The sequence below is a fragment of the Maniola jurtina genome, chromosome 5, assembly GCF_905333055.1.
Source record: "Maniola jurtina chromosome 5, ilManJurt1.1, whole genome shotgun sequence".
NCBI lineage: Eukaryota > Metazoa > Arthropoda > Insecta > Lepidoptera > Nymphalidae > Maniola > Maniola jurtina.
The window spans coordinates 5,342,778-5,363,988 of NC_060033.1; the positions used below are offsets into that span (position 1 = coordinate 5,342,778).

A 21,211-nucleotide genomic window follows, 5' to 3' on the forward strand; every position below is an offset into this window, starting at 1 on the left:
GTTTTCAGATTTATTCCTTTACTTGTGCTATATAAGACCTATCTACCTACCAAATTTTATGATTGTAGGTCAACGGGAAGTACCCTATAGGTTTCTTGACAGACACGACGGACGGACAGATAGACAGACAGACAGATAGACAGACAGACAGACAACAAAGTGATCCTATAAGGGTTTCGTTTTTCCTTTTGAGGTACGGAACCCTAAAAAGAGGATTTCACGATTACTACTGTGAAAAAATAATAGACTGCGCGCTACCTAGGACCATTAGATCGATTAGACTCTGACTGGCTTCGTTCTGTAAGTACCTTTCGTTTATCGAGATAGGTTTGCTGGCGCGCTATAACATTGATAGTGTGCTTTAGGCTTGAAGAAAAATTAGGTTTGCAGATTTTTAAAACTGCGCAGAGGTCTGGATATAGCAGGCGGTTATTTGGGAAATCCAGAAGTTTCAATATTATTTTAAAGTTATAGTACTACTCGATAATGGCGTCAATTCTGATGTCTTTCTCTAAACTGAAGAGTATCTGCATCTCTTAATTTTTAAATTTGCTAAAAAAAGACGAAAATTGAGTTTTTTTATAACTTTAAACACTGCTGCTTTACAAATTTAAACACCTTGCTCAAAGCTGGTAAAGTCACGAGGTTTTTAATTAAAATAAGTTTGCCTGTCCTTTTGTTACTGTACTGGTAAGAAAAAGATACGAACACTCTATTTAGTTCACATTAGAATAAGTACCTACCTTTCTTTAATGTCCTAAAATCTTAAAATTTTTACTAACTTATCAGTTTTGTATTTTATGACAATTTTTTGACTACGTGCCCGTTTTTGAGTTCTATAACTATTCCCGTAATTGCAGTATTTCCTTGAAAATATTTTTTCAATGCTTGCCTTAGTCATGTCTATCTACCTACTCCAATTGTCAGCTCAAAAATATAGACCTTTATATTTATTACGTCCATCCTGAAAAGGTACAAGTGTAAAATAAAAATTTATAACACCCCCGACAAGTGAAGGTTACAGTAACTAGAAAAGAGCCGATAACTTTCAAACGGCTGAACCGATTTTCTTGGATTATAGCCAAGAACACTCTCGATCAAGCCACCTTTCAAACAAAAAAAAAACTAAATTAAAATCGGTTCATTACTTTAGGAACTACGATGCCACAGACAGATACTCAGATACACACGTCAAACTTATAACACCCCTCTTTTTGGGTCGGGGGTTAATAAAAATGAATTCGCTTGCCTAGATATTGCTTGGAAAATTCTTGATTCTAAAACAACTCCACAGCTCGCACTTGACCAGACATGGAGCACATGTCGCGAGACCACTTCGCCTTGACAAGCATAACATTCATATCCGGGACAAAGAAGTAGAGCTTCCTATATTAAAAAAATCAAGAAATATAATATTTTTCAATACAAGGGGTTACAATACAAAGTAAATACTAATTTCTATTGCGTTATCATTCATTATTAACCAGCTCATTACTGTGCTCGGGTCTTCCTTCAGAATGAGAAGGGTGGGGCCATTTTTCACCCTTGGCCAAATTTGAATTAGCAGATTTCATATACTTTTGAGAATATTATGGAGAACGGCGAGGATGGTATACAGGTCTTTTACAAGATGTTGTCTTATACCGTAAAAGCGAGATCTTTGAGAGTACAATAATAATAATTATGCTCCCATACATTATATTTAATTGGTACTCATAGATATGCATAAAAGTAGTCCAAACAAGTCAAGAAGTTCCATATTAAATTAAAAATTCCTCTTTACAAAACTTTTCTCTTAAAAGTCGAAACAGACGCGAATTCAGTATCATACAAAAAGTTCAGCAACGGCGTTGAAACGACAAGAGATACGAGTTAAGAACTTCCGATAAAATTCCAAACATCGCTCTCACAGTATGTAAAACAAACAACTAGAATACACCGACTCCCAAACTTTTATATGCCTTTGTTCCGGGTCCCAATAACCTAAAATTCCAACAGTCCATGGCACAGTTTCAAACACTGGATATCTAGGCCAGTAGATCCGAAAAAGCTCATTTATTCTAATACTTGAAGGTTTGTAACAATTGAATTGGATGGACGCGTGATGTTATCCTTATGATGGGAGTGATTTGGTTCTATTTGAGGCGAAATCGAAGTAAGTATCATCGCTATAGAGAGTAAATACTCGTTACATCTCCTTAAGGACTTCGGATGGGTTAAAGTAATTGGATGAATCCGACATTAATTCAGGCTTCTTATGCCATAGAAGTTATAAAAAATGACCAGTTTTACGTTCCTGTTATTTTAGTAACTTTCTCTGTTTTTTCTTTCAAGTCTTCTTTATACCTTTAGATCGTTATCGAATTTAACGTGCTTCCATTTTAAAAAGGGGGAAGTAAGAAAGTAAATACTTCAACAGCTCCCCAATTTCCACGTCCATTGTATAAACAATGGGCGCCAATGTTATTCTTTCGAAACCAAACCGACTCGTTAACTACTGGAACTACGATCTGAACTGAAGGAAATCAGTTGTTTCCATTGTTTTTCCTTCGCAAACAAAAGTTGATTAATTTCGCTAAATTAGACTTTAAAGCCACGGTGTAAAGTTGTTTATCCCGTGAATTAAAGAGATAGGTACATTAGAATTCTGAGGGGTTAGTAAAACTTTGGAGTCTCTCGTATTCCCTTAAGTTTAAGCAAACTTGTACACTAGGAATGGGATTTGTAATAGTAATTTCGTTAAATTGTATGAAATTCTGGGGCTTTGACTCTGTATTTGGGTTAATGATGAAATTCTGGATTGTTTCATCGTAGTGCCGAATGCGGCGTTAGGGTGGGGTAATTTAGACACATTAATTCGTTACGTTACCGCTTGTTGGTAAACGATGCCTGCACTTGAGTGTAATTGCTAAGTAGTTTACGGAATTCTCGTTGCTTACTGGTAACGGTTTCAAGGTATCTTCTATCGTGATAGGAATAATAATAATATAATAGGAATAATAATAATATAATAGGAATATAGGTATAAAAGTTGAATATGATTCTTATAAACAAGTTGTGTAAACTGCCAAAAAAAGGAGTGTTATGTTTTCAGGATTCATGTATTTTTCTTTATTCCACTGTAAGTAATTCTAAGTGCCTGAACAGATTTGGATATATACCTATTATTTTCATGTCTTAATGAGACAAACTAAGTTTTTTCTAAGTTGTTAAATTCCTAAGTTAAGAGCAAAGTGATTGAGTTATATAGGCTAAAACTACCAAATAAACGATTAGGTATTGGGGTTAACGACTACCTTTGGAGTAATCTAACACCGTCTAGCGTATCGCGACGTCTGGAAGAGATTACTTACTACAGGTAACTAACTATATAGGTACATTACTTCGTTACTTTGCCGCTTGCCGGTAAACGGGTAATACTTTGCCAAAGTTGCTAAGCTCTTAGCAAACTTCGTCTAGGTATTTAGCGGCAAAATTTCTATACGCTTGTAATAAATAACTTAATAATACAGAGCAGTAATTTAGAAATAAATAACAAATATTTTTTTTGAAATCCATAAATACGAACCATACTTAGGTACACCACTCATAATATTGTTATGTTCGTTTCAGTCTTAGCAGTGCGCGTAGAGGCGCGTCCATTTTCGTCCCTCAATTTTCATTAATTTAATCTTAATTAAAAGATAAAATCCCCTCGGGTTACCATTATAATTGTAATCATTATTTCGTTTAACGTCGTATATCTTATATCTACGCTGGATTTTTTCAAAGTTTCTATCAGTTTATTAAGTAAGTACATACTTATATTGAAATCTGCCAGATACTCACCTTATCGATTTTTTTTACGATAATAGGTATTTAGTTATCTGCGATAATTTAGTAGCATTTAAGGTTTTTGCATTTTGAACGCTCCTATACTTACCAGCTAGAAAGAGGGATCTACAAACGGATCTTTTGCACGGGGAAAGATTGCATTTTAAGATCACCTACTACGAGGATCCCTGTACAAGTTTTCATGGTTGATCTTTGACGGCAAGATAAGTGGAAAAGGGGCTTTTGATCTGGTGGGAGGCTTCGGCCGTGGCTGGTCAGTGGTCACCACTCTACCGGCAAAGCCGTGCTGCCAAGCGATTTTAGCGTTCCGATAAGATGCTGCGTAGTATTCGATCAGGGATACGGATTTAATGAAACTACTATACCCCTTCCAATTTAGCCCACTTCCATCTTAGACAGCATAATATCATCACTAACCAGCAGGTGAGGTCGCAGTCAAAGAGTAATTTGTATCAGAATAAAAAAATGGGCACCTGGTCATCAAAGAAGTAAGTGAAGTGAAGAACATAGGTAGGCTAGTACCTACCTACTCGGAAATTAAGAAAATTGCGCAAACCGAAAAAGTTTTTTTCGGCTTATGTTAGAAGTATTGAATGTTATGTTTACTCACCTTAAAAATATGGGGTGTTTTTGAAAGTGCTCGATAACATTGATACCAGATGTTAAACCTGTAACAAATAAAACACAAGTGTAAATAAAAAATTTATAACACCCCCGACAAGTGAAGGTTACAGTAATAATTACTAAAAAAGAGCTGATAACTTTCAAACGGCTGAACCGATTTTCATGGATTATAGCTAAGAACACTCTCGATCAAGCCACCTTTAAAACAAAAAAAAACAAAATTAAAATCGGTTCATTAGTTTAGGAGCTACGATGCCACAGACAGATACACAGATACACACGTCAAACTTATAACCCCCCTCTTTTTGGGTCGGGGGTTAAAAATTTAATAAAGCCTATCAATACACAATTGTAATCTAAAGAATAACATACTGACTAACGTATCCACTTACAACTCTGTTCAGTTTACAACCTTGAGATTTAAAGAAGGTTTCTAAAATAATCTTAAAATACAATATATTGAAGTGATAAAGCCCCATTAGGACCAAGTTCCATTACATCTAAGAAGCGGAACACATCAAGTTCAAGTTTGCGACGTCAATGGCGACATCGTTAAAACTTCGGCAATTACACTTAGCAGTCCGCTTTTATACTATTTCGCTCGGTATTCCTCAAAGATACGACTTGAAATGTTTGTGAAGTTACATTAAGAGGGTTCTCTCCGTCACTCGCTTCATACAAACGTAGTTCCAATTTCATTTGAATATTAAGCAACCAAAGTCCATGAAATTTTGCAGACATATTCTGGAAACCAATCTCTGTGTCTGTGGCGTTTTAGATTTTTCTAAAAATATGTAGTTTTAGAATTACAGGGGCTCAAAGATTTGTATGTAAATTTTTAAGACCGCGTAACTTTGAAACCGAATATTTTAACAGAAATCTGGAAAACCACAGACATAGACATTAGTTTCTAGAATATGTCTGCAAAATTTCATGGACTTTGGTTGCTTAATATTCAAATGAAATTGGAACTACGTTTGTATGAAGCGAGTGACGGAGAGACCCCTCTTAAAGTACATTTCCAAAATTAGATATATTTACCTCGTAGCAACAGAACCTAATATTCTTCATCATCGTCATCATCATGGTCAACTCATCGTCGGCTCACTACAGAGCACGGGTCTCCTCTCAGAGTGAGAAGGGTTTTGGATATTAGTCCACCACACTGGCCAAGTGCGGATTAGCAGACTTACATACCTTTGAGTACATTATGCAGAACTCTCAGGCATGCAGGTTTCCTCACAATGTTTTTAAAGCAAGTGATATTTAATTTCTTAAAACGTACATAACTCCAAAAAGTTAATGTTGTAAAAAAAGTAAACCACTAGGCTATCACAGCTTTTAATTTCTTTATAATAATATTCATTATGCTAAAAAATAACAATCTTTCTAAACTTTAATATTCTGAACACGAGGCAAATGGCGCTGCATTAGTAGGTATAGCTAAGTACAGGAATGTATAAAAAACAGACATTTTTATATAATTCTACTAGCTTATATACCTACCCGCGACTTTGTCCACGTATGTTAGGTCTATAATAATCCTATGGGAACTTTTTGATTTTCTTAGATTAGAAGTACTGTTGTCACACACACACACACACACATTGTATAAAAGAAACGAAAACAACAAGAGAATACTTATATCAAAACAAAGATGTCTTGTCAGGCTATAAACAGGTATTAACTTGTACAAGGCCTTTGAGACAGCGCGAGGTTGTTAAAACTTATATAATTAAGCTAAGTTACATCCATCCTACACCAGTAGATACTATTACATCAAGACTTCAATCTTCTTCGTCTTTTGTCGTGTTTAACTCATAGCATCTTGAATTATAAACTCTTGTTGGAGTTTGTCAAGGAATGATACCTTTGCCGTAAAGTTTGAAATTCACATAGCGCCGGACAAAAACGCATAACAGTGGCCTTAGTATGACGCCAAGACAATAATTTCCCGCTGCTTTTGAGTCGTAAATCTTGAACCTATTCGTCTGATTATACGCACAAGTGTGTGCATAATTTGAAGGTGATGATGTCCCATCTAAGTATATGAACAATTGTGTAGGGAGTTAATGTTATTCTCTCGCACTATGAGAGCGCGTCGGCTTTTCACGAATTGCCCTGACTAGGAGGCCAAAGTCTTAACCACTAGGCTTTCACCGCTTTTACTGAGTGAGTGAGTGAGTTATAGTTCACTTTGGTTATTGTGACTTAGGCGAAATGCATTAAAATATTTTAACAGCTGCTCCCAGATAGTAGTTATGCCGAAGTTTTTCCTCTATTCAAATACTTTGCGTCACTTTCCAACTTTTAAATACTTGCCCAAACGATGCAGTGGCTAAAGCTAAAAGGATGGCAGTTTAATTTAATAGTCAAACTTTTAAGTACGTCAAAGACATTCTTAAGGATTCTATTGTGCTTTTATTTTGATACTAGCTTAGATATGCCCACGACTTCGTCCGCATTGACTACATAATTTTCAAGCCAAAGGATTTTTGAAAATTCAACCCTTAAGGATTACCCCCTTACGGGTTGAATTTTCAAGAATCCTTTCTCTGAGGATGTCTACGTCATAACAGCTATCTGCGTGCCGTTCATACCTAGTTTGAGTTGTGCGTTAATAGACCAGTCACATTTCCCTTATTTAGATAAAAAATCTTTAACAGATCAGCTGATTTATCAAAGCGAAAGGAGTTGAAAATAGGAGATATACTCGTAGGAAAGTTAGTATATTATGTAGACTTGGGTTCCATCTGTTTGAATTGAACGTAATATCAATTCAAATTGACACAAAATTATTCATAAAATATTCTTCAAAGAAAAAGTAAACACAAATTCGCACGAAACTTTGTCAATTATGCGAAGTTACCCATATTTACTCGCTGCTTACATTTTCGGGCATATTTTGTTGTACAAATATTCATGTATGAAAAGTAATGGGACCATGCTGGAAAAATCTAAATCAGGAAATATTGTTATTTTGTCATAAAGCTAGTCATTAAAATCTGTGTTCTTATAAGTCAATGATATCAAAACTCGGACCTCTATCTATCTAATCTAACAACCTAAAGTTTATCGCGCTCGCTGATAGCAGAAATGAGTAGGCGACATGACAGGTGAGCGTACCTGCTCGTTCTGTTAGTGATGAAACATTACAGGGTACATTAATGGTCATTATTATAATATTTAAAATGTATATTTGTTTTAAAATAAAATAATAATACAATGGACACCCGGTAATCCGACGGACGTTTTGCAAGGCAAAGTTGAATGTAGAGTACTGCCTAAGACGCCCTATAGTCCGGATTTTTTTACAAAAGAGTGCCTTATAATCCAACAAAATATTACAGATCCATTGATAAGATTCTATACTCTGAAGTAAAAATGACACTTTATTATGTATGACTTTAGTAAAATCAATAAAAATAGGCATGTCGGATTACAGGGGGTGCCAGATTAGACAAGGGCCGGATTAGCGGTGGTCCACTGTATATAAATAAATCAGTCTATCAACACCTTGTCAACATGAGGACTGTGAGAGGTAGTAGAGTGACCATTTTTAACCCCCGACCCAAAAAGAGGGATGTTATAAGTTTGACGTGTGTATCTCTGTATCTGGGTGTCTGTGTATCTGTGTATCTGTCAGTGGCATCGTAGCTCCTAAACTAATGAACCGATTTTAAATTAGTTTTTTTTTGTTTTAAAGGTGGCTTGATTGATAGTGTTCTTAGCTATAATCCAAGAAAATCGGTTCAGCCGTTTGAAAGTTATCAGCTCTTATCTAGTTAACCTTCACTTGTCGGGGATGTTATAAATTTTTAATTTACACTTGTTTACTCGTATAAAATGCACAGCGGTTAATAATCCAAATTGAATGGTCACAGTACAAAAGAGCAGCAACTTCTGAAACATGAGGCGGAATTTATCTCATATAAATCGCTCACACGCCTCGACGGGTTCACAGGACAACTGCGCACAACATAATAATATTAATTGTTTATTTTATACTCTGTATACGCAATTATTACTCACGGGTGGATGATTCAATAATTATTTTTCTGTTTCTCTTTAAAATGAATGAAATTCAGAACAAAGAACGGAATTTCCAAATGAATGTTGATAGTAAAATAATATTATAAATACTTCTAATCGATTAAAACAAAACATATTTGTTTGTGCATGTTTGCCAATCCGCATTGGGCCAGCGTGACAGACTATGGCCTGAATATAAACCCTTCTTATTCCGTTCCCGGTACCCGTTCTCAGTAGTGACCTGGCGCGATGGGTTGATCATAATGAAAGTTAGTCAGAAAAAAATGCTGAACAAAGTGTAAATCACACTAATATTATAAAGGCGAAAGTTTGTATGTGTGTGTGTGTGTGTGTGTGTGTGTGTATGTTTGTTACTCCTTCACGCAAAAACTACTGGACGGATTTGGCTGAAATTTGGAATGGAGATAGATAATATCCTGGATTAACACATAGGCTACTTTTTATCCCGGAAAATCAAAGAGTTCCCACGGGATTTCAAAAAATCTAAATCCACGCGGGCGAAGTCGCGGGCATCGGCTAGTTCAAAAATAACGCTCCTGACAAGTGAAGGTTACAGTAACTAGAAAAGAGCTGATAACTTTCAAACGACTGAACCGATTTTCTTGGATTATAGCTAAGAACACTCTCGATCAAGCCACCTTTCAAACAAAAAATTTAAATTAAAATCGGTTCATTAGATTAGGAGCTACGATACCACAGACAGATATAGATACACACGTCAAACTTACAACACCCCTCTTTTTGGGTCGCGGGTTAAAAAGCTTGCTAATTCCCTAAAACGGAAGCAAAATATAGCTACGCGTATAATTCGCCGTAATAAATGTTCAATGTACGTCTTATTTATATACGTCCGATTCGGGACGGCCGGCGCTTCTGAGTCGTAATAAATTGCCCAGGACGGATAGCCGTCCGACGAAAATGAGATTAACTATTTGTATGTAACGCGGGAAGCCTCTCTGAAAATATTTATATGACCCATCAAATGGCTACATACCTACCAATTCTATTACCTACATGATAAGTGATAACGAGGTAAAAGCCAAAATGAATTTTGGTTGATAGTAGAAAATAAATATTTTTCATACTAGACCATTTCAGAACTTTTCAAGTAATAACCATGTATAACGTAAAACTTGTCTTGACTGACTAATTTATCAACAGAAACTTAAAATTTTGATATTAGGCTCCTCTTACGACGTGGACACTCACAAAGAATTAATTTGCGAAATTCAACCCCTAAGTACCCTTAGAAGTCAAACTTTCAAAAAATCTTCGTTAATCTAATTCTAAATGGATTATAAAAGTTTGTATGAAAGTCCGTCATTTTTCGAGTTACGAATACATGAAAATTGATATTTGGGCTTTTATCTAAAATTCTACCTCCAATATAGTTAAATAGGGGTTGAAAGTTTGTATGAACCTCGAGATTTTCAAAAATTAAATCCAAGTGCAGCTTCCCTGCCCACATCTTATCTCTTTTTTTCTGTTAAAAGTTTTTGGTGCGTATAAATTAAAAAAAATAGAATCCAAAAATTTCGACAAGCAAAACGAAACGACACCGCAGCGCCAAAATATTATCAGAAAACGTAGCTTTATTTTTGAGTGTATTTATAAAAAGAATTCTCCGTAAACATTTTTAAAAGCTTTTCAGGCCGACGCGCGACGTCCTTACCTAAAGTTTTCTTATCTAGGCTACATCTCCCAGATCCCATTGAAGCTCTTATAACGCCAGCGAGTGTTTTACTCAAAGCGAAGGGGGAATAAGAACGCTTTCGAGTTAGGCTTTAGGGTTTTAAAATGTTGGGATAGAGCGTAGCGAAACATGTTGTTGATGCGAGTAGGAACAAAACAGCTAAACAAGACTAACAAAATTTTGAATATTAATGATACTTAAATTAGGGTACTCTTGATAGATAGAAATATGTTTCGAGTTGATCTCAAAATGAACTTTATTGCAAAAGCGTAAAACAATTTGATTAATTGCAACAGCAGCTTGAATGACAGAACTTTAGAGGTTTGACTAAAATCTGTTAATAGCATGGAAACTTGTGGTCACGGTTTATTGTCATTTATCACCATTATCGTCTGATGGTGATAAACCACCACTCGATTTAAATCTTATTTATTCACAAAGGTGTGTGAAATCTGCCAATCCGCATTTGGAAAGTGGTGACTATGGCATTCTCATTCGGAGAGTAACCCATAATTAGAAGTTGGCACTACCGGCCACGGCGATGAGTTAAAATGATTATTTTTAAGATAACATGGTTTGGTAATACTATAATAGCCTATTTTAGTTACCTACTTTTCACTATGATAACAGCCTCAATGGGGTCCGCGAGATGCAACCTAGATAAGAAGAAAACTTTCATAGAACGCGACGACATCGTGACGGCCTAAAATGTTTTTCATATTCCAGAGCAATTTTTCTGCAAACACTCAGCCGATGAGGTTTTTCAAATATATCAAAAATGTTACGCGCATTTTTATAAAACAAAATACTACTATTCATACTACCTATCTATTATAATAAATCTGTAATGTTTGTCGGTATATTTTTGCAAGCTCAAACGGAAAACTGGACAAGTGCGAGTTGGACTCGCACACGAAAGATTCTGTACGTGTCATCGAATAAGAAAAATCAATTTTATTGGCATGGTAGCCATTCTAGAATTTTTACTATTTGTTCTTGTAGAAATAGAAATACATACTCTGTGAAAATTACCACTCTACCAATAATGATTACTGTTAGCATGCTGACAGACGGACGGACGGACGGAATTAAATAGGGTCCCGTTGCGTTGGCACCCTTCACCCTCAAAATCACTAGCTAGATGTATATAATAAAAACCGAACTTTATTACTGCGACGAGTTTGTTAATAATAAATAATCAGTTAAACCCCATAAGGATGAACTAACTATTATAGAACTAACTCTACGTAGGTTCCTATAGGACAATAGCTAGTATCCTTTTATGGTGAGATAATAGATACATAGGTAATATGATTTAGTCATCTAGTATCCTTTTATATTTAGTCATCGATATACTATCCATGATTTTTATATGACTTCAAAATAAGATCATCGGTAGGTACCTACGTCGTATGTAGAACGAAGTGATCCAAAAGTACTTGTCTTAAAACATTGTTTTTGAAGTCGATAAAAATTCTCCTCGATCTGCGGTAAGTTCGTCATACATACCTATTTTTAACCCCCGACCCAAAAAGAGGGGTGTTATAAGTTTGACGTGTGTATCTGTGTATCTGTGTGTCTGTGTATCTGTGTATCTGTGTATCTGTCTGTGGCATCGTAGCGCCTAAACGAATGAACCGATTTTAATTTACTTTTTTTTGTTTGAAAGGTGGCTTGATCGAGAGTGTTCTTAGCTATAATCCAAAAAAATTGGTTCAGCCGTTTAAAAGTTATCAGCTATTTTCTAGTTTTCTTGTAGAAAAGAAGGTTAGATAACCCTTAGGTTCATAATATTCAAGTGTCAATAAGGTGTCAATTGACAAATGTCAAGTTGTCAAGATGGACGTTGCCTAGATATACATAATTATTTATTTGAAAATGATTTGTCGGGGGTGTTGAAAATTTTTAATTTACACTTGTATTAATATAGTTATGGGTGAATACATAATTACAATTATAAGCCTTTGGATCAACATGTGTAGTTATGGTCTCACACATTTCCCAGTAATATTTGTTTTAGTATACGCAGAACCCTCAGTACACAGTAATTAATAAACGAAGGGTTATTGCTCAACGCAGTTGCAATTGGCTAACGTTGATTTTGACTGTAAAAACTTAAATTTATATGCCATTAACTGCATCTTTTTAGGGTTCCGTACCTCAAAAGGAAAAAAGGAACCCTTATAGGATCACTTTGTTGTCTGTCTGTCTGTCCATCTGTCCGTCTGTCTGTCCGTCCGTCGTGTCTGTCAAGAAAACCTATAGGGCACTTCCTGTTGACCTAGAATCATGAAATTTTGCAGGTAGCTAGGTCTTACAGCACAAGTAAAGGAATAAATCCGAAAACCGTGAATTTGTGGTTACATCAATTTAAAAAAAATGTTTAAATTTTCATAGTAAGATAAGTATACCAAGTGGGCATATGAAAGGGCTTTATTTGTACATCCTAATACAGAGTTTTATTTATTTTTATGCATAATAGTTTTTGATTTATCGTGCAAAATGTCGGAAAAATTACCCGAGTACGGAACCCTCGGTGCGCGAGTCAGACTTGCACTTTGTAGGTTTTTTTTTAATATCCCTACCTACATGCGTTCGAGTAGGTACCTACCCATAATTTTTCCCTTGCAGAGCGAATTTAATTATAAAGAACAAACGAACTGAATAACGTTAACGAATTCAATAAGTAAATATTGTAACCAGTTTCATTGATTAAATTGAATTCCCGTTTTATGCAACTTTTAAATTTTCACCTTGTCACAACAGCAAAGGTTACAAAAATATTATAATTTCAGTTGGTATTAATAATACTAAGTATTAATTTTAGATAATGCGTGTCGTAGAGGCGATGGCCGTTGGAGCCGGAAAGTCCTTGAGTGGAGACCGCGTTTAAGCAAACGTAGTGTGGGACGCCCTCCAGCACGATGGACCGACGATATAAAGCGGCTGGCGGGAAGTGGCTGGATGAGGAAGGCTGAGGACCGGGTGTGGTGGCGCTCTTTAGGGAAGGCCTATGTCCAGCAGTGGACGTCCACAGGCTGACGATGATGATGATGATTAATTTTATGCATTTAATACATAAAAATAGCCATATTAAAAATGCGAAAGCGAGCGTGGTTGTTTGTTGATTTATTGGTTTAGTGGTTTGTCGTTCAATTACTCCGCAACGGAGCAACGGATCGACGCGACTCGGACGTGTACTCGTAGGTATGATAACAGTTAAAGACCAGAGGGTGACATAAACTACTTTTTATGCCGTAAAATTAAGATTTCCCACGGGATTTTTATGAACCTAAATCCACGCGAACGAAATCGCGGGCAACAGCTAGTAAATAGATATCTTAAAAAGGTATAATCGAAAAGGATAGATGGATAGAAGGTACAATAAAAATGTAAGTTTAAATTATATTTTATTTTAATTCCAATGCTTTTTAAAAAAAAAATCCAAAGCTATTAACAAATATTATAATACATTATTACATGACCCTATTACATCTAAACACCTATCTTTTTAACAAATTATAAAAAAAAAATGAATTTTAATTTCAATTTTAATGGACTTACCAGAAAAAAATGGCGCCAAAAATATTAAAAATATCCAATAACTTGTATCCATTTTGGTTTATGCACAATGCACGATAAGTTTTAAAACACGCATAGTTTTTAGTCTAACATTTTTTCTAATCGCAAAACGTTCCATATTTAGAGGTCAGAGATAAATAAGTCATAGTCTTAAAACGCACCATTGTAAAGTTTTTCGAGATTTTTTTTTACGAAATGTTATTTCCAGTTTCCCGCTCTTTTAGTATTGAGGAGCGTGCGCCCACGATCGCGTCTCAACCAAAACTGTGGACTGGCAGATTTTCCTACTACGGGTTTTCGCAAACTAGGTAATCAAGTTATATATAAGTTATAAGTAGGAATTTATCGAGGAAATTCGAGTATGTATGCGTATCTTCATTTCTGCAGTCAAAGTGGAAATAGCGATGATTTTCCCATTGAGAATAAATCGATGGAATGCAAAATAATGGCTTCATTTTCAATTAAAGACTCTTTTGATCTCCTATTTTGTTTTAAAGTCTTAAATAGTGTTGAATTAATTTTATAGTGACACGTGAATGATTAGATTAGTTATCCCTTAGTTGAATTTTCAATCTCTGCGATTCGTTATGATTTTATGGGTAGATACGTTGGTCATTTTACTGTCCTTCTGTCAAGTTTTAGATTTAAGATTAGATTTTATTCGACTAGTCAATACAATTTATAATTCACTAAATGTTCTATACAATAATTTTATTCAGGACCAATGGTACGGGACGACCAGATTTTCAGGCCGCTACCATAATACTACTTCAGGCAACGTTTGAAGATTATCTTTATAGCTCTAGATATTTTGGTGTATCCTCCCTTTTCCACTTTTGGTTGTGGTTAAATATAATTATGTTTAACCACAACTGATGCCCGCGACTTCATCCATGTGTATTTAGATTTTTGAATCCCGTTGGGGCTCTTTGATTTTCTGGCATTTAAAGTAGCCTATGTCACAGTCCAGATCTTTAACCAATGCAAAAAAAAACTTAGGGTCGGTTCGGTGTTACTAAATAACGAATTTAGTTGTACGTGGCATTGTTCCAGAACGCTAAATCCGACCGTGCCGCTAAGCGTTCCAGTACGATGATGATAGAGACTACCTACAGTCAAACCTTGAAACCACCACAATCCACATCTCACATCATTGCGCCATGGAGGCTATGACAAAGTTTCTGTTCCTTAGCCTCTAAGTAAGTTTCACCTTATATCATTAAAGTCTAAAATCACATACGAGTACCTACTAGGCTAATTAACCAGTAAACAGTAAAATGTGGTTAGTCCTGTAGCAACTTCAAGAACACATGGTGTAATTCCACTGGCTGGCACCAGATGGTAGTGCAGGTCGCCCATTACTGTATGTCATCTTTGTTCTATAAGGGGCGTGACATGAATGACATCGATATAGTGTAACTGTATCGATAAAATCGATTTTGTTATTACAAAATGTAATTGTGGTGAGGTTTCGGTGAAAAATGGCAAGTATTTATTATTTATTAGTGATACTTAATAATTTATTTAAACAATTTAAAATTATAAGCAGACTGATACAGCTCAAGCTACCGTGTTTAGAAGTTTGAGACTTTTCTTTTTACGGAAAGGTTTTAAGATAAAATATCTATCTTTAACCCGAGCAAAGCCGAGGTGGGTCGTCTAGTGTAGTATGAAACGTAGAAGACGTATTGTAACTTGTCGACCCAACAGAGCTATACCCCAGTACACAGGCTTCGAAGATAGGGTAGGCTTTAGCTAAGGTTTTCTATTTACTGACTAAAAAATTAGCATTGAGCTAAGCACTGCTTTTATGCCTCTATGACCTGCACACACCCCTGTAATAGTATCTAAGAAGCATGTGAATCATACCATATTGGGTACGCACGAATTCAAAACAAAATGCGACGTACCTATATGCGTACTGCTTCCTATTTTCCGTAAAGTTCCTATTTTCGTTGTAAAATTAAAATAACATAATAATGATAATAAGTTAGCACAAATTTTAACAATATGAAATTTAATTACGATTTCAAAGCTGAGTTTACACAAAATTATGGTATACCTAATTGAAAGCCGCAATAAGGGAGAGCTCTACTAAATAATAAATCATTTAGTTGTAGTTAATTAAAACCTTTGTTTCGACATTTTGAATAATACCCAGTAGCTAATATCGTTCCGTGTCGTTACTATTTCATTAGAATGGGATAGCACCTCTGAAAAATCGTAAATAATGTTCGAGGTTTCAAAACGGCTTGTTTTTAGAAATATCTAAATTATTATTATTTAAATAAGCAACTTTCTGGTTTTCATATACAGTAAAATAAAAACTAAAACTATAGTTTGGCCATAATATAGTTTCAGCTAAAAATACAAAATAAGGTTAAAAATTCGCAAATCTCAGCACTTTGCACTTTCAAGTTACTTGCACTATAATAGCTATGTAGAAACCAGTAGGAAACCTTGCAGTAAATCAATTTCAACTAAAACATGCAGAAATTGGCATTGACATAAATGACTGCTGACCTCTGCTAGTTGACTTTAGTTCGTATAGTATTAGTTTAGAGTTAGTAGTTAGTTTTAAGATACTTTAAAACCATATTGACATTGTACCATGGAAAACTCTATGAAAACATTAAAAACAACAATATTATATCGAAATCAATAACTTATTCTAAAATGCAATTTTAAAACAAATCATACCATAATTAATCGAGCAAAATCCGTATTATTGAAAATGTATACTTAAATCGTTTTGTAGTCATAATGTTAATATAATCATTTTTATCAAATTAAAATCCGCTTTGATTGCGTTTAATTTAAAGCTACTATTAATATGCTTTTAACGTATTGCCACTTATTTAGCCATAATTTATTAATAGGACTTTAATGCATAACACTGTAAATTTTATTATTATTATAATAAATAATAAGATTTTAATTTAGCAAGTTCAGTGAGAAAAATGTACGCCAGTCTACAAAACAACCAATGTCTATTGACTTATTAAATTTTGTACTCAGCGTAATATATTATTATTTACTAGAGCTCGCCTACGGCTTGGCTTGGCGAAAATATAAACCCTCTTTATTCCGTTGGAATTTATATAGCTTATGTAAATATTTTGAGAATAATTTGAGCTTTTTAGAACAATTTTAGATTTTTATAGACCATTGAATGGTTTATTCTGGGCGTTGATGAGTCAATCACTGATTAGGTAAGTTAGATCTTCCCGTACCAATTTATATTTTGACCGAAATTTTTGCGTTTTTTCGTCTATAGATAAAATTACCACCGAGTTTCCTACGGGTTCTTTACGGTAGGAACGACATACTAAACCATTGGTAAATTATTCTGATGATTCAAAAGCACTTGTAACAGTTTATTTGAATAAAAATGTATTAAATTCAATTATATTCTATTTCAATCATCGGTCATCATCTGCCTTGGCCCTCGTGCCTTGAAAATATAATGATTGACATGTATTTAATATTCAAGTCTATCGACACATTAGTCGAGGAACATCACTGGCCCGTGCTGTCTAAAAGCTATTAGCAGTTGCCGTCGGAGGCGCACCTGCGACTGTCATTTCCTACGAGAGATTACCTACCTTCAACATTAGCGCTATATGCTATTGGGGCAATGAACTTACAGAGGCACATACCTAGAAACCTACCATTGTAGGTAGATGGTATTGTAGCATACCATTATCTTTGTTTATATTATAAAAAGCAGATAGGTATTGAAACCTTTGAAATGCAAATTAAATAAAGTCGTTAGAGAAAATCTATATTTACAAACCTTTTATACTATTTATTAGCTATCTGATTCCAAGCCTACGCTTTCATAACAAAAAAAATAACAATAATAAAGTTAGTCATAAGATATACCTACGCACTTACCTAATTTTCACTGAGCCAATGAAATTATACTTATGTTTAGAAGATGGAATGATGCTGTTGGAAACATTAAGAGGTCAGGTCTGTTTCTTTTATAATTTTTTTGAAAATAATGGGCAATTTTCATACTTCGATCTTCGTAGCTTTATACCTACGTCGTTTCTAAAGCACATTAATAAAACTAAGTTATTGATTTATTATCTCTATTTAATAAGTTACTACATACTTATTTTATTTATTATAGTTCATCTAAAAGTAAGTACCTACTTACTTATCAACGCGAAGATTTTTATTTTAACAAAGTGAGTAGGTACACATAATACATACCTATCAATATTACGAGTATGCTTATAAAAAAAAATACTTAATTAACCCTCGTTCTTCAAGATCCTGAAAAAGTCCTGTAATTCGCTCTTGTAGAACAAAAATGAAACTTTCATTTCAACTCGCATTCAGTTCAAGCTTCAAGACTTCTCTGAAAACAGACTTGCATAAATCTAACTCACAGTAGCAGATTGTTTTTAACGGTCTCTTTGGTGGTGCAAGTTGCAGATTCAAAGCGGGTTTTTATTTTTATTCCTAATCAAAAATATACCTTTTAAACTATCCACGGAGAGAAGTTAGTATAGGGATCTCTCTGTTACGTTATCCCATACAAATGACAAAGACAATCAAACTCAGTGGGCATTAACCATTTTGAGTCACCAAACAATCACAAGTTTTACTAGAGAAAGTATGTTATGAAAAAAACATTTAAAATTATATTCGAAAACAAAGTTTCGTTTGTGATTGGTTGGTGACTCAAAATGGTTACCGCCTATTGAGTTTTTATCTTCGTCATTCGTATTGGATTACGTAACATAGAGAACACTGTACTAACTTCTCACCGTGGATAGAGCATAAACGAGTTGAAAGAAAAAACTTGTCAATATAACCGTTAGATATAGTTTCGTAGTTATGTTTATAAAACTACCATCTTACAACAGTAGTTCTAGAATTTTTTAGAATCTTCATCTTGAATGGAAGGCCTTACCAGGTGTTCAGTCTTGTTAAATATGAGTTCACTATTCGATCACGTAAAACTGTCACTTTCGCGGTCATTAGTTCGTAGCGAACAAAAACGCAATTCGATTTAGAAATCTTGAAAAACCTAATAACAATTTACATCGAACATTAAGTTCTTCGTATTTTGTAAGTATTATGCTAATAAATGCACATATCTTGCTTTATTAATAAAACATGGTTTAAAAAGCACTTGAAAAACTTTATTGAGTAGCTTAATAGTAACAAATCTAGGAATAATTATAATCTTATGGAACAATGAACTAGGATGGGATTTTAAAATCACTCACCGTTTATTCCTTAACCCAAGTCACAAGAAATTGCGGTTGCCGACGAAGTTACTCCCGTGATTATTCAATTATTGCCACAGTTAGGAGTTGTCGAGTTGAGCTTAAAAACCGGTAAGTGCGAGCCGGACTCGCACATGAAGGGTTCTGTACCATCGTACAAGATATACTTAACACCTTTATCTAGAACTGTACAAGTTAATAACGGTCTGCGCCATCTATATGTGATAAAGTGAATTAAATCTTTCGTAAATACTTTTTTTTGTATGATATAACCACAAATTCACGGTGTTCGGATTTATTCCTTCACTTGTGCTATAAGACCTACCTACCTGCCAAATTTCATGATTCTAGGTCAACGGGACAGACGGACAGACAGACAGACATCAGACCGACAACAAAGTGATCCTATAAGGGTTCCGTTTTTCCTTTGAGGTACGGAATCCCAAAAATATCCTCGAATCTTTACCTTCGGATTTTTAAGGTCGGAATTACAATTTGTTTTATTACAAAAATGCTTTCGCTCACAGATTTGCAAGTTTATTATGAAATTGAATTTCGAGGTGAAAAAACGGTTTCTCATTTTCTTCCTTTTCCCTAAAAGAGTTTCTGCATTAAGTAACACTCTACATTTAGGAAATGGTAGGTATAATTTTTTGAACTGGTGAATACAATATAATGTTTTATGTTAATTACTTTGCCATTGCTCTTTCCACGTTTCGTACAAAATAGAGTTTTGATACCAACATTTTTGCCCTTTTCTATTTCAAACTTGATGTAATATTTATTCTTTCATTATGACCTATGAGTAAACTAACATTAAGAGGGCTCTCTCCGTCACTCGTTTCATACAATCGTAGTTCCAATTTCATTTGAATATTAAGCAACCAAAGTCCATGAAATTTTGCAGACATATTCTAGAAACTAATATCTGTGTCTGTGGTGTTTAAGATTTTTCTAAAAATATGTAGTTTTAAAATCACAGGGGCTCAAAGATTTGTATGTAAATTTTTAAGACCGCGTAACTTTGAAACCGAATATTTTATCCCCTATTTAACCCCCTTAGGGGTTGAATTACCATAAATTCTTGCAAAATGGATGCCTTCGTTCTAAAAGGAACCTACTTTCAAAATTTTATGTTTCTGACCCCAACGGTTTAGGCTGTGGCGTTGTGAATTGTGATAGTTACGATCAAGTTGATTGATCAGTCTGTCAATCAGGATAAGTCTTTTATGTACGAGAGACTATTTGGCCCTGTTAGGGCGAGTCAAAAATTTTACTAGTATTATGTGGACGTTCAGCGCTCATATACTATATTTACAATTAACTATATTTACATCTATACATACTATGTACAACTTAATTCTAATTAGTTGAGAAAATGTTACCTATCCCTATTATACGCTTGTTCTGTATCGAACGGTAACGTGACATATTAAACTTCAGCGACATCTATTGACACGTTTAACAAACAGTTTGCAGAGGCTTTTAGAAGTTGATTATGCACACTAATCAATCTTTCATTTTTTTGAGGTTCGATTTCCGCAGAAATTTTTAATTTAATTTTATTTACTCTTTATTTAACTATAAAAAAAAAAGTTTTACTGCTGCTCACGCCACGGAAGCCCTCAAATGAAACGATTTTTGCCTTCTTAATTTACATTATTACAATTTTCATAGGGATCTCTATTTATTTTGAAAATAAAATACTTGTTACTGTGAGGGAGCCCTGTTACAGGGCTCCCTCCGTCACTCGCTTCATACAATCGTAGTTCCAATTGCATTTGAATATTAAGCAACCAAAGTCCATGAAATTTTGCAGACATATATATTCTAGAAACTAATATCTGTGTCTGTGGTGTTTAAGATTTTTCTAAAAATATGTAGTTTTAAAATTACAGGGGCTCAAAGATTTGTATGTTTTTTAAGACCGCGTAACTTTGAAACCGAATATTTTAACAGAAATCTGGAAAACCACAGACATAGATATTAGTTTCTAGAATATGTCTGCAAAATTTCATGGACTTTGATTGCTTAATATTCAAATGAAATTGGAACTACGATTGTATGAAACGAGTGACGGAGAGGCCCCTCTTAACTATTATAATAACAACTTAAGCGAGTTAACAGCATTGTCGATTTGAATAGAAATTATCTGACTTATCCATCCACACTAATATTA

General features: G+C 34.6%; 1 protein-coding gene across 3 annotated transcripts in view; it reads right to left on the minus strand.

Moving 5' to 3' along the window:
• LOC123865117 (Down syndrome cell adhesion molecule-like protein Dscam2) overlaps positions 1–14,033 on the minus strand; it is an 80,725-nt gene extending 66,692 nt beyond the window's left edge. For all 3 annotated transcript variants that reach the window (XR_006795906.1, XR_006795904.1, XM_045905967.1), the window contains exons 1-2: positions 13,769–14,033; positions 4,445–4,502 (exon numbers count right to left, since the gene is read on the minus strand). Coding sequence is in view for 1 of the 3 variants with exons in the window: in XM_045905967.1 (XP_045761923.1) it covers positions 4,445–4,502; positions 13,769–13,820 (110 nt within the window). In the remaining 2 variants the exon portion in view is untranslated. The remainder of the gene's footprint in view (positions 1–4,444; positions 4,503–13,768) is intronic.
• Between the last annotated feature and the right edge of the window lie 7,178 nt (positions 14,034–21,211).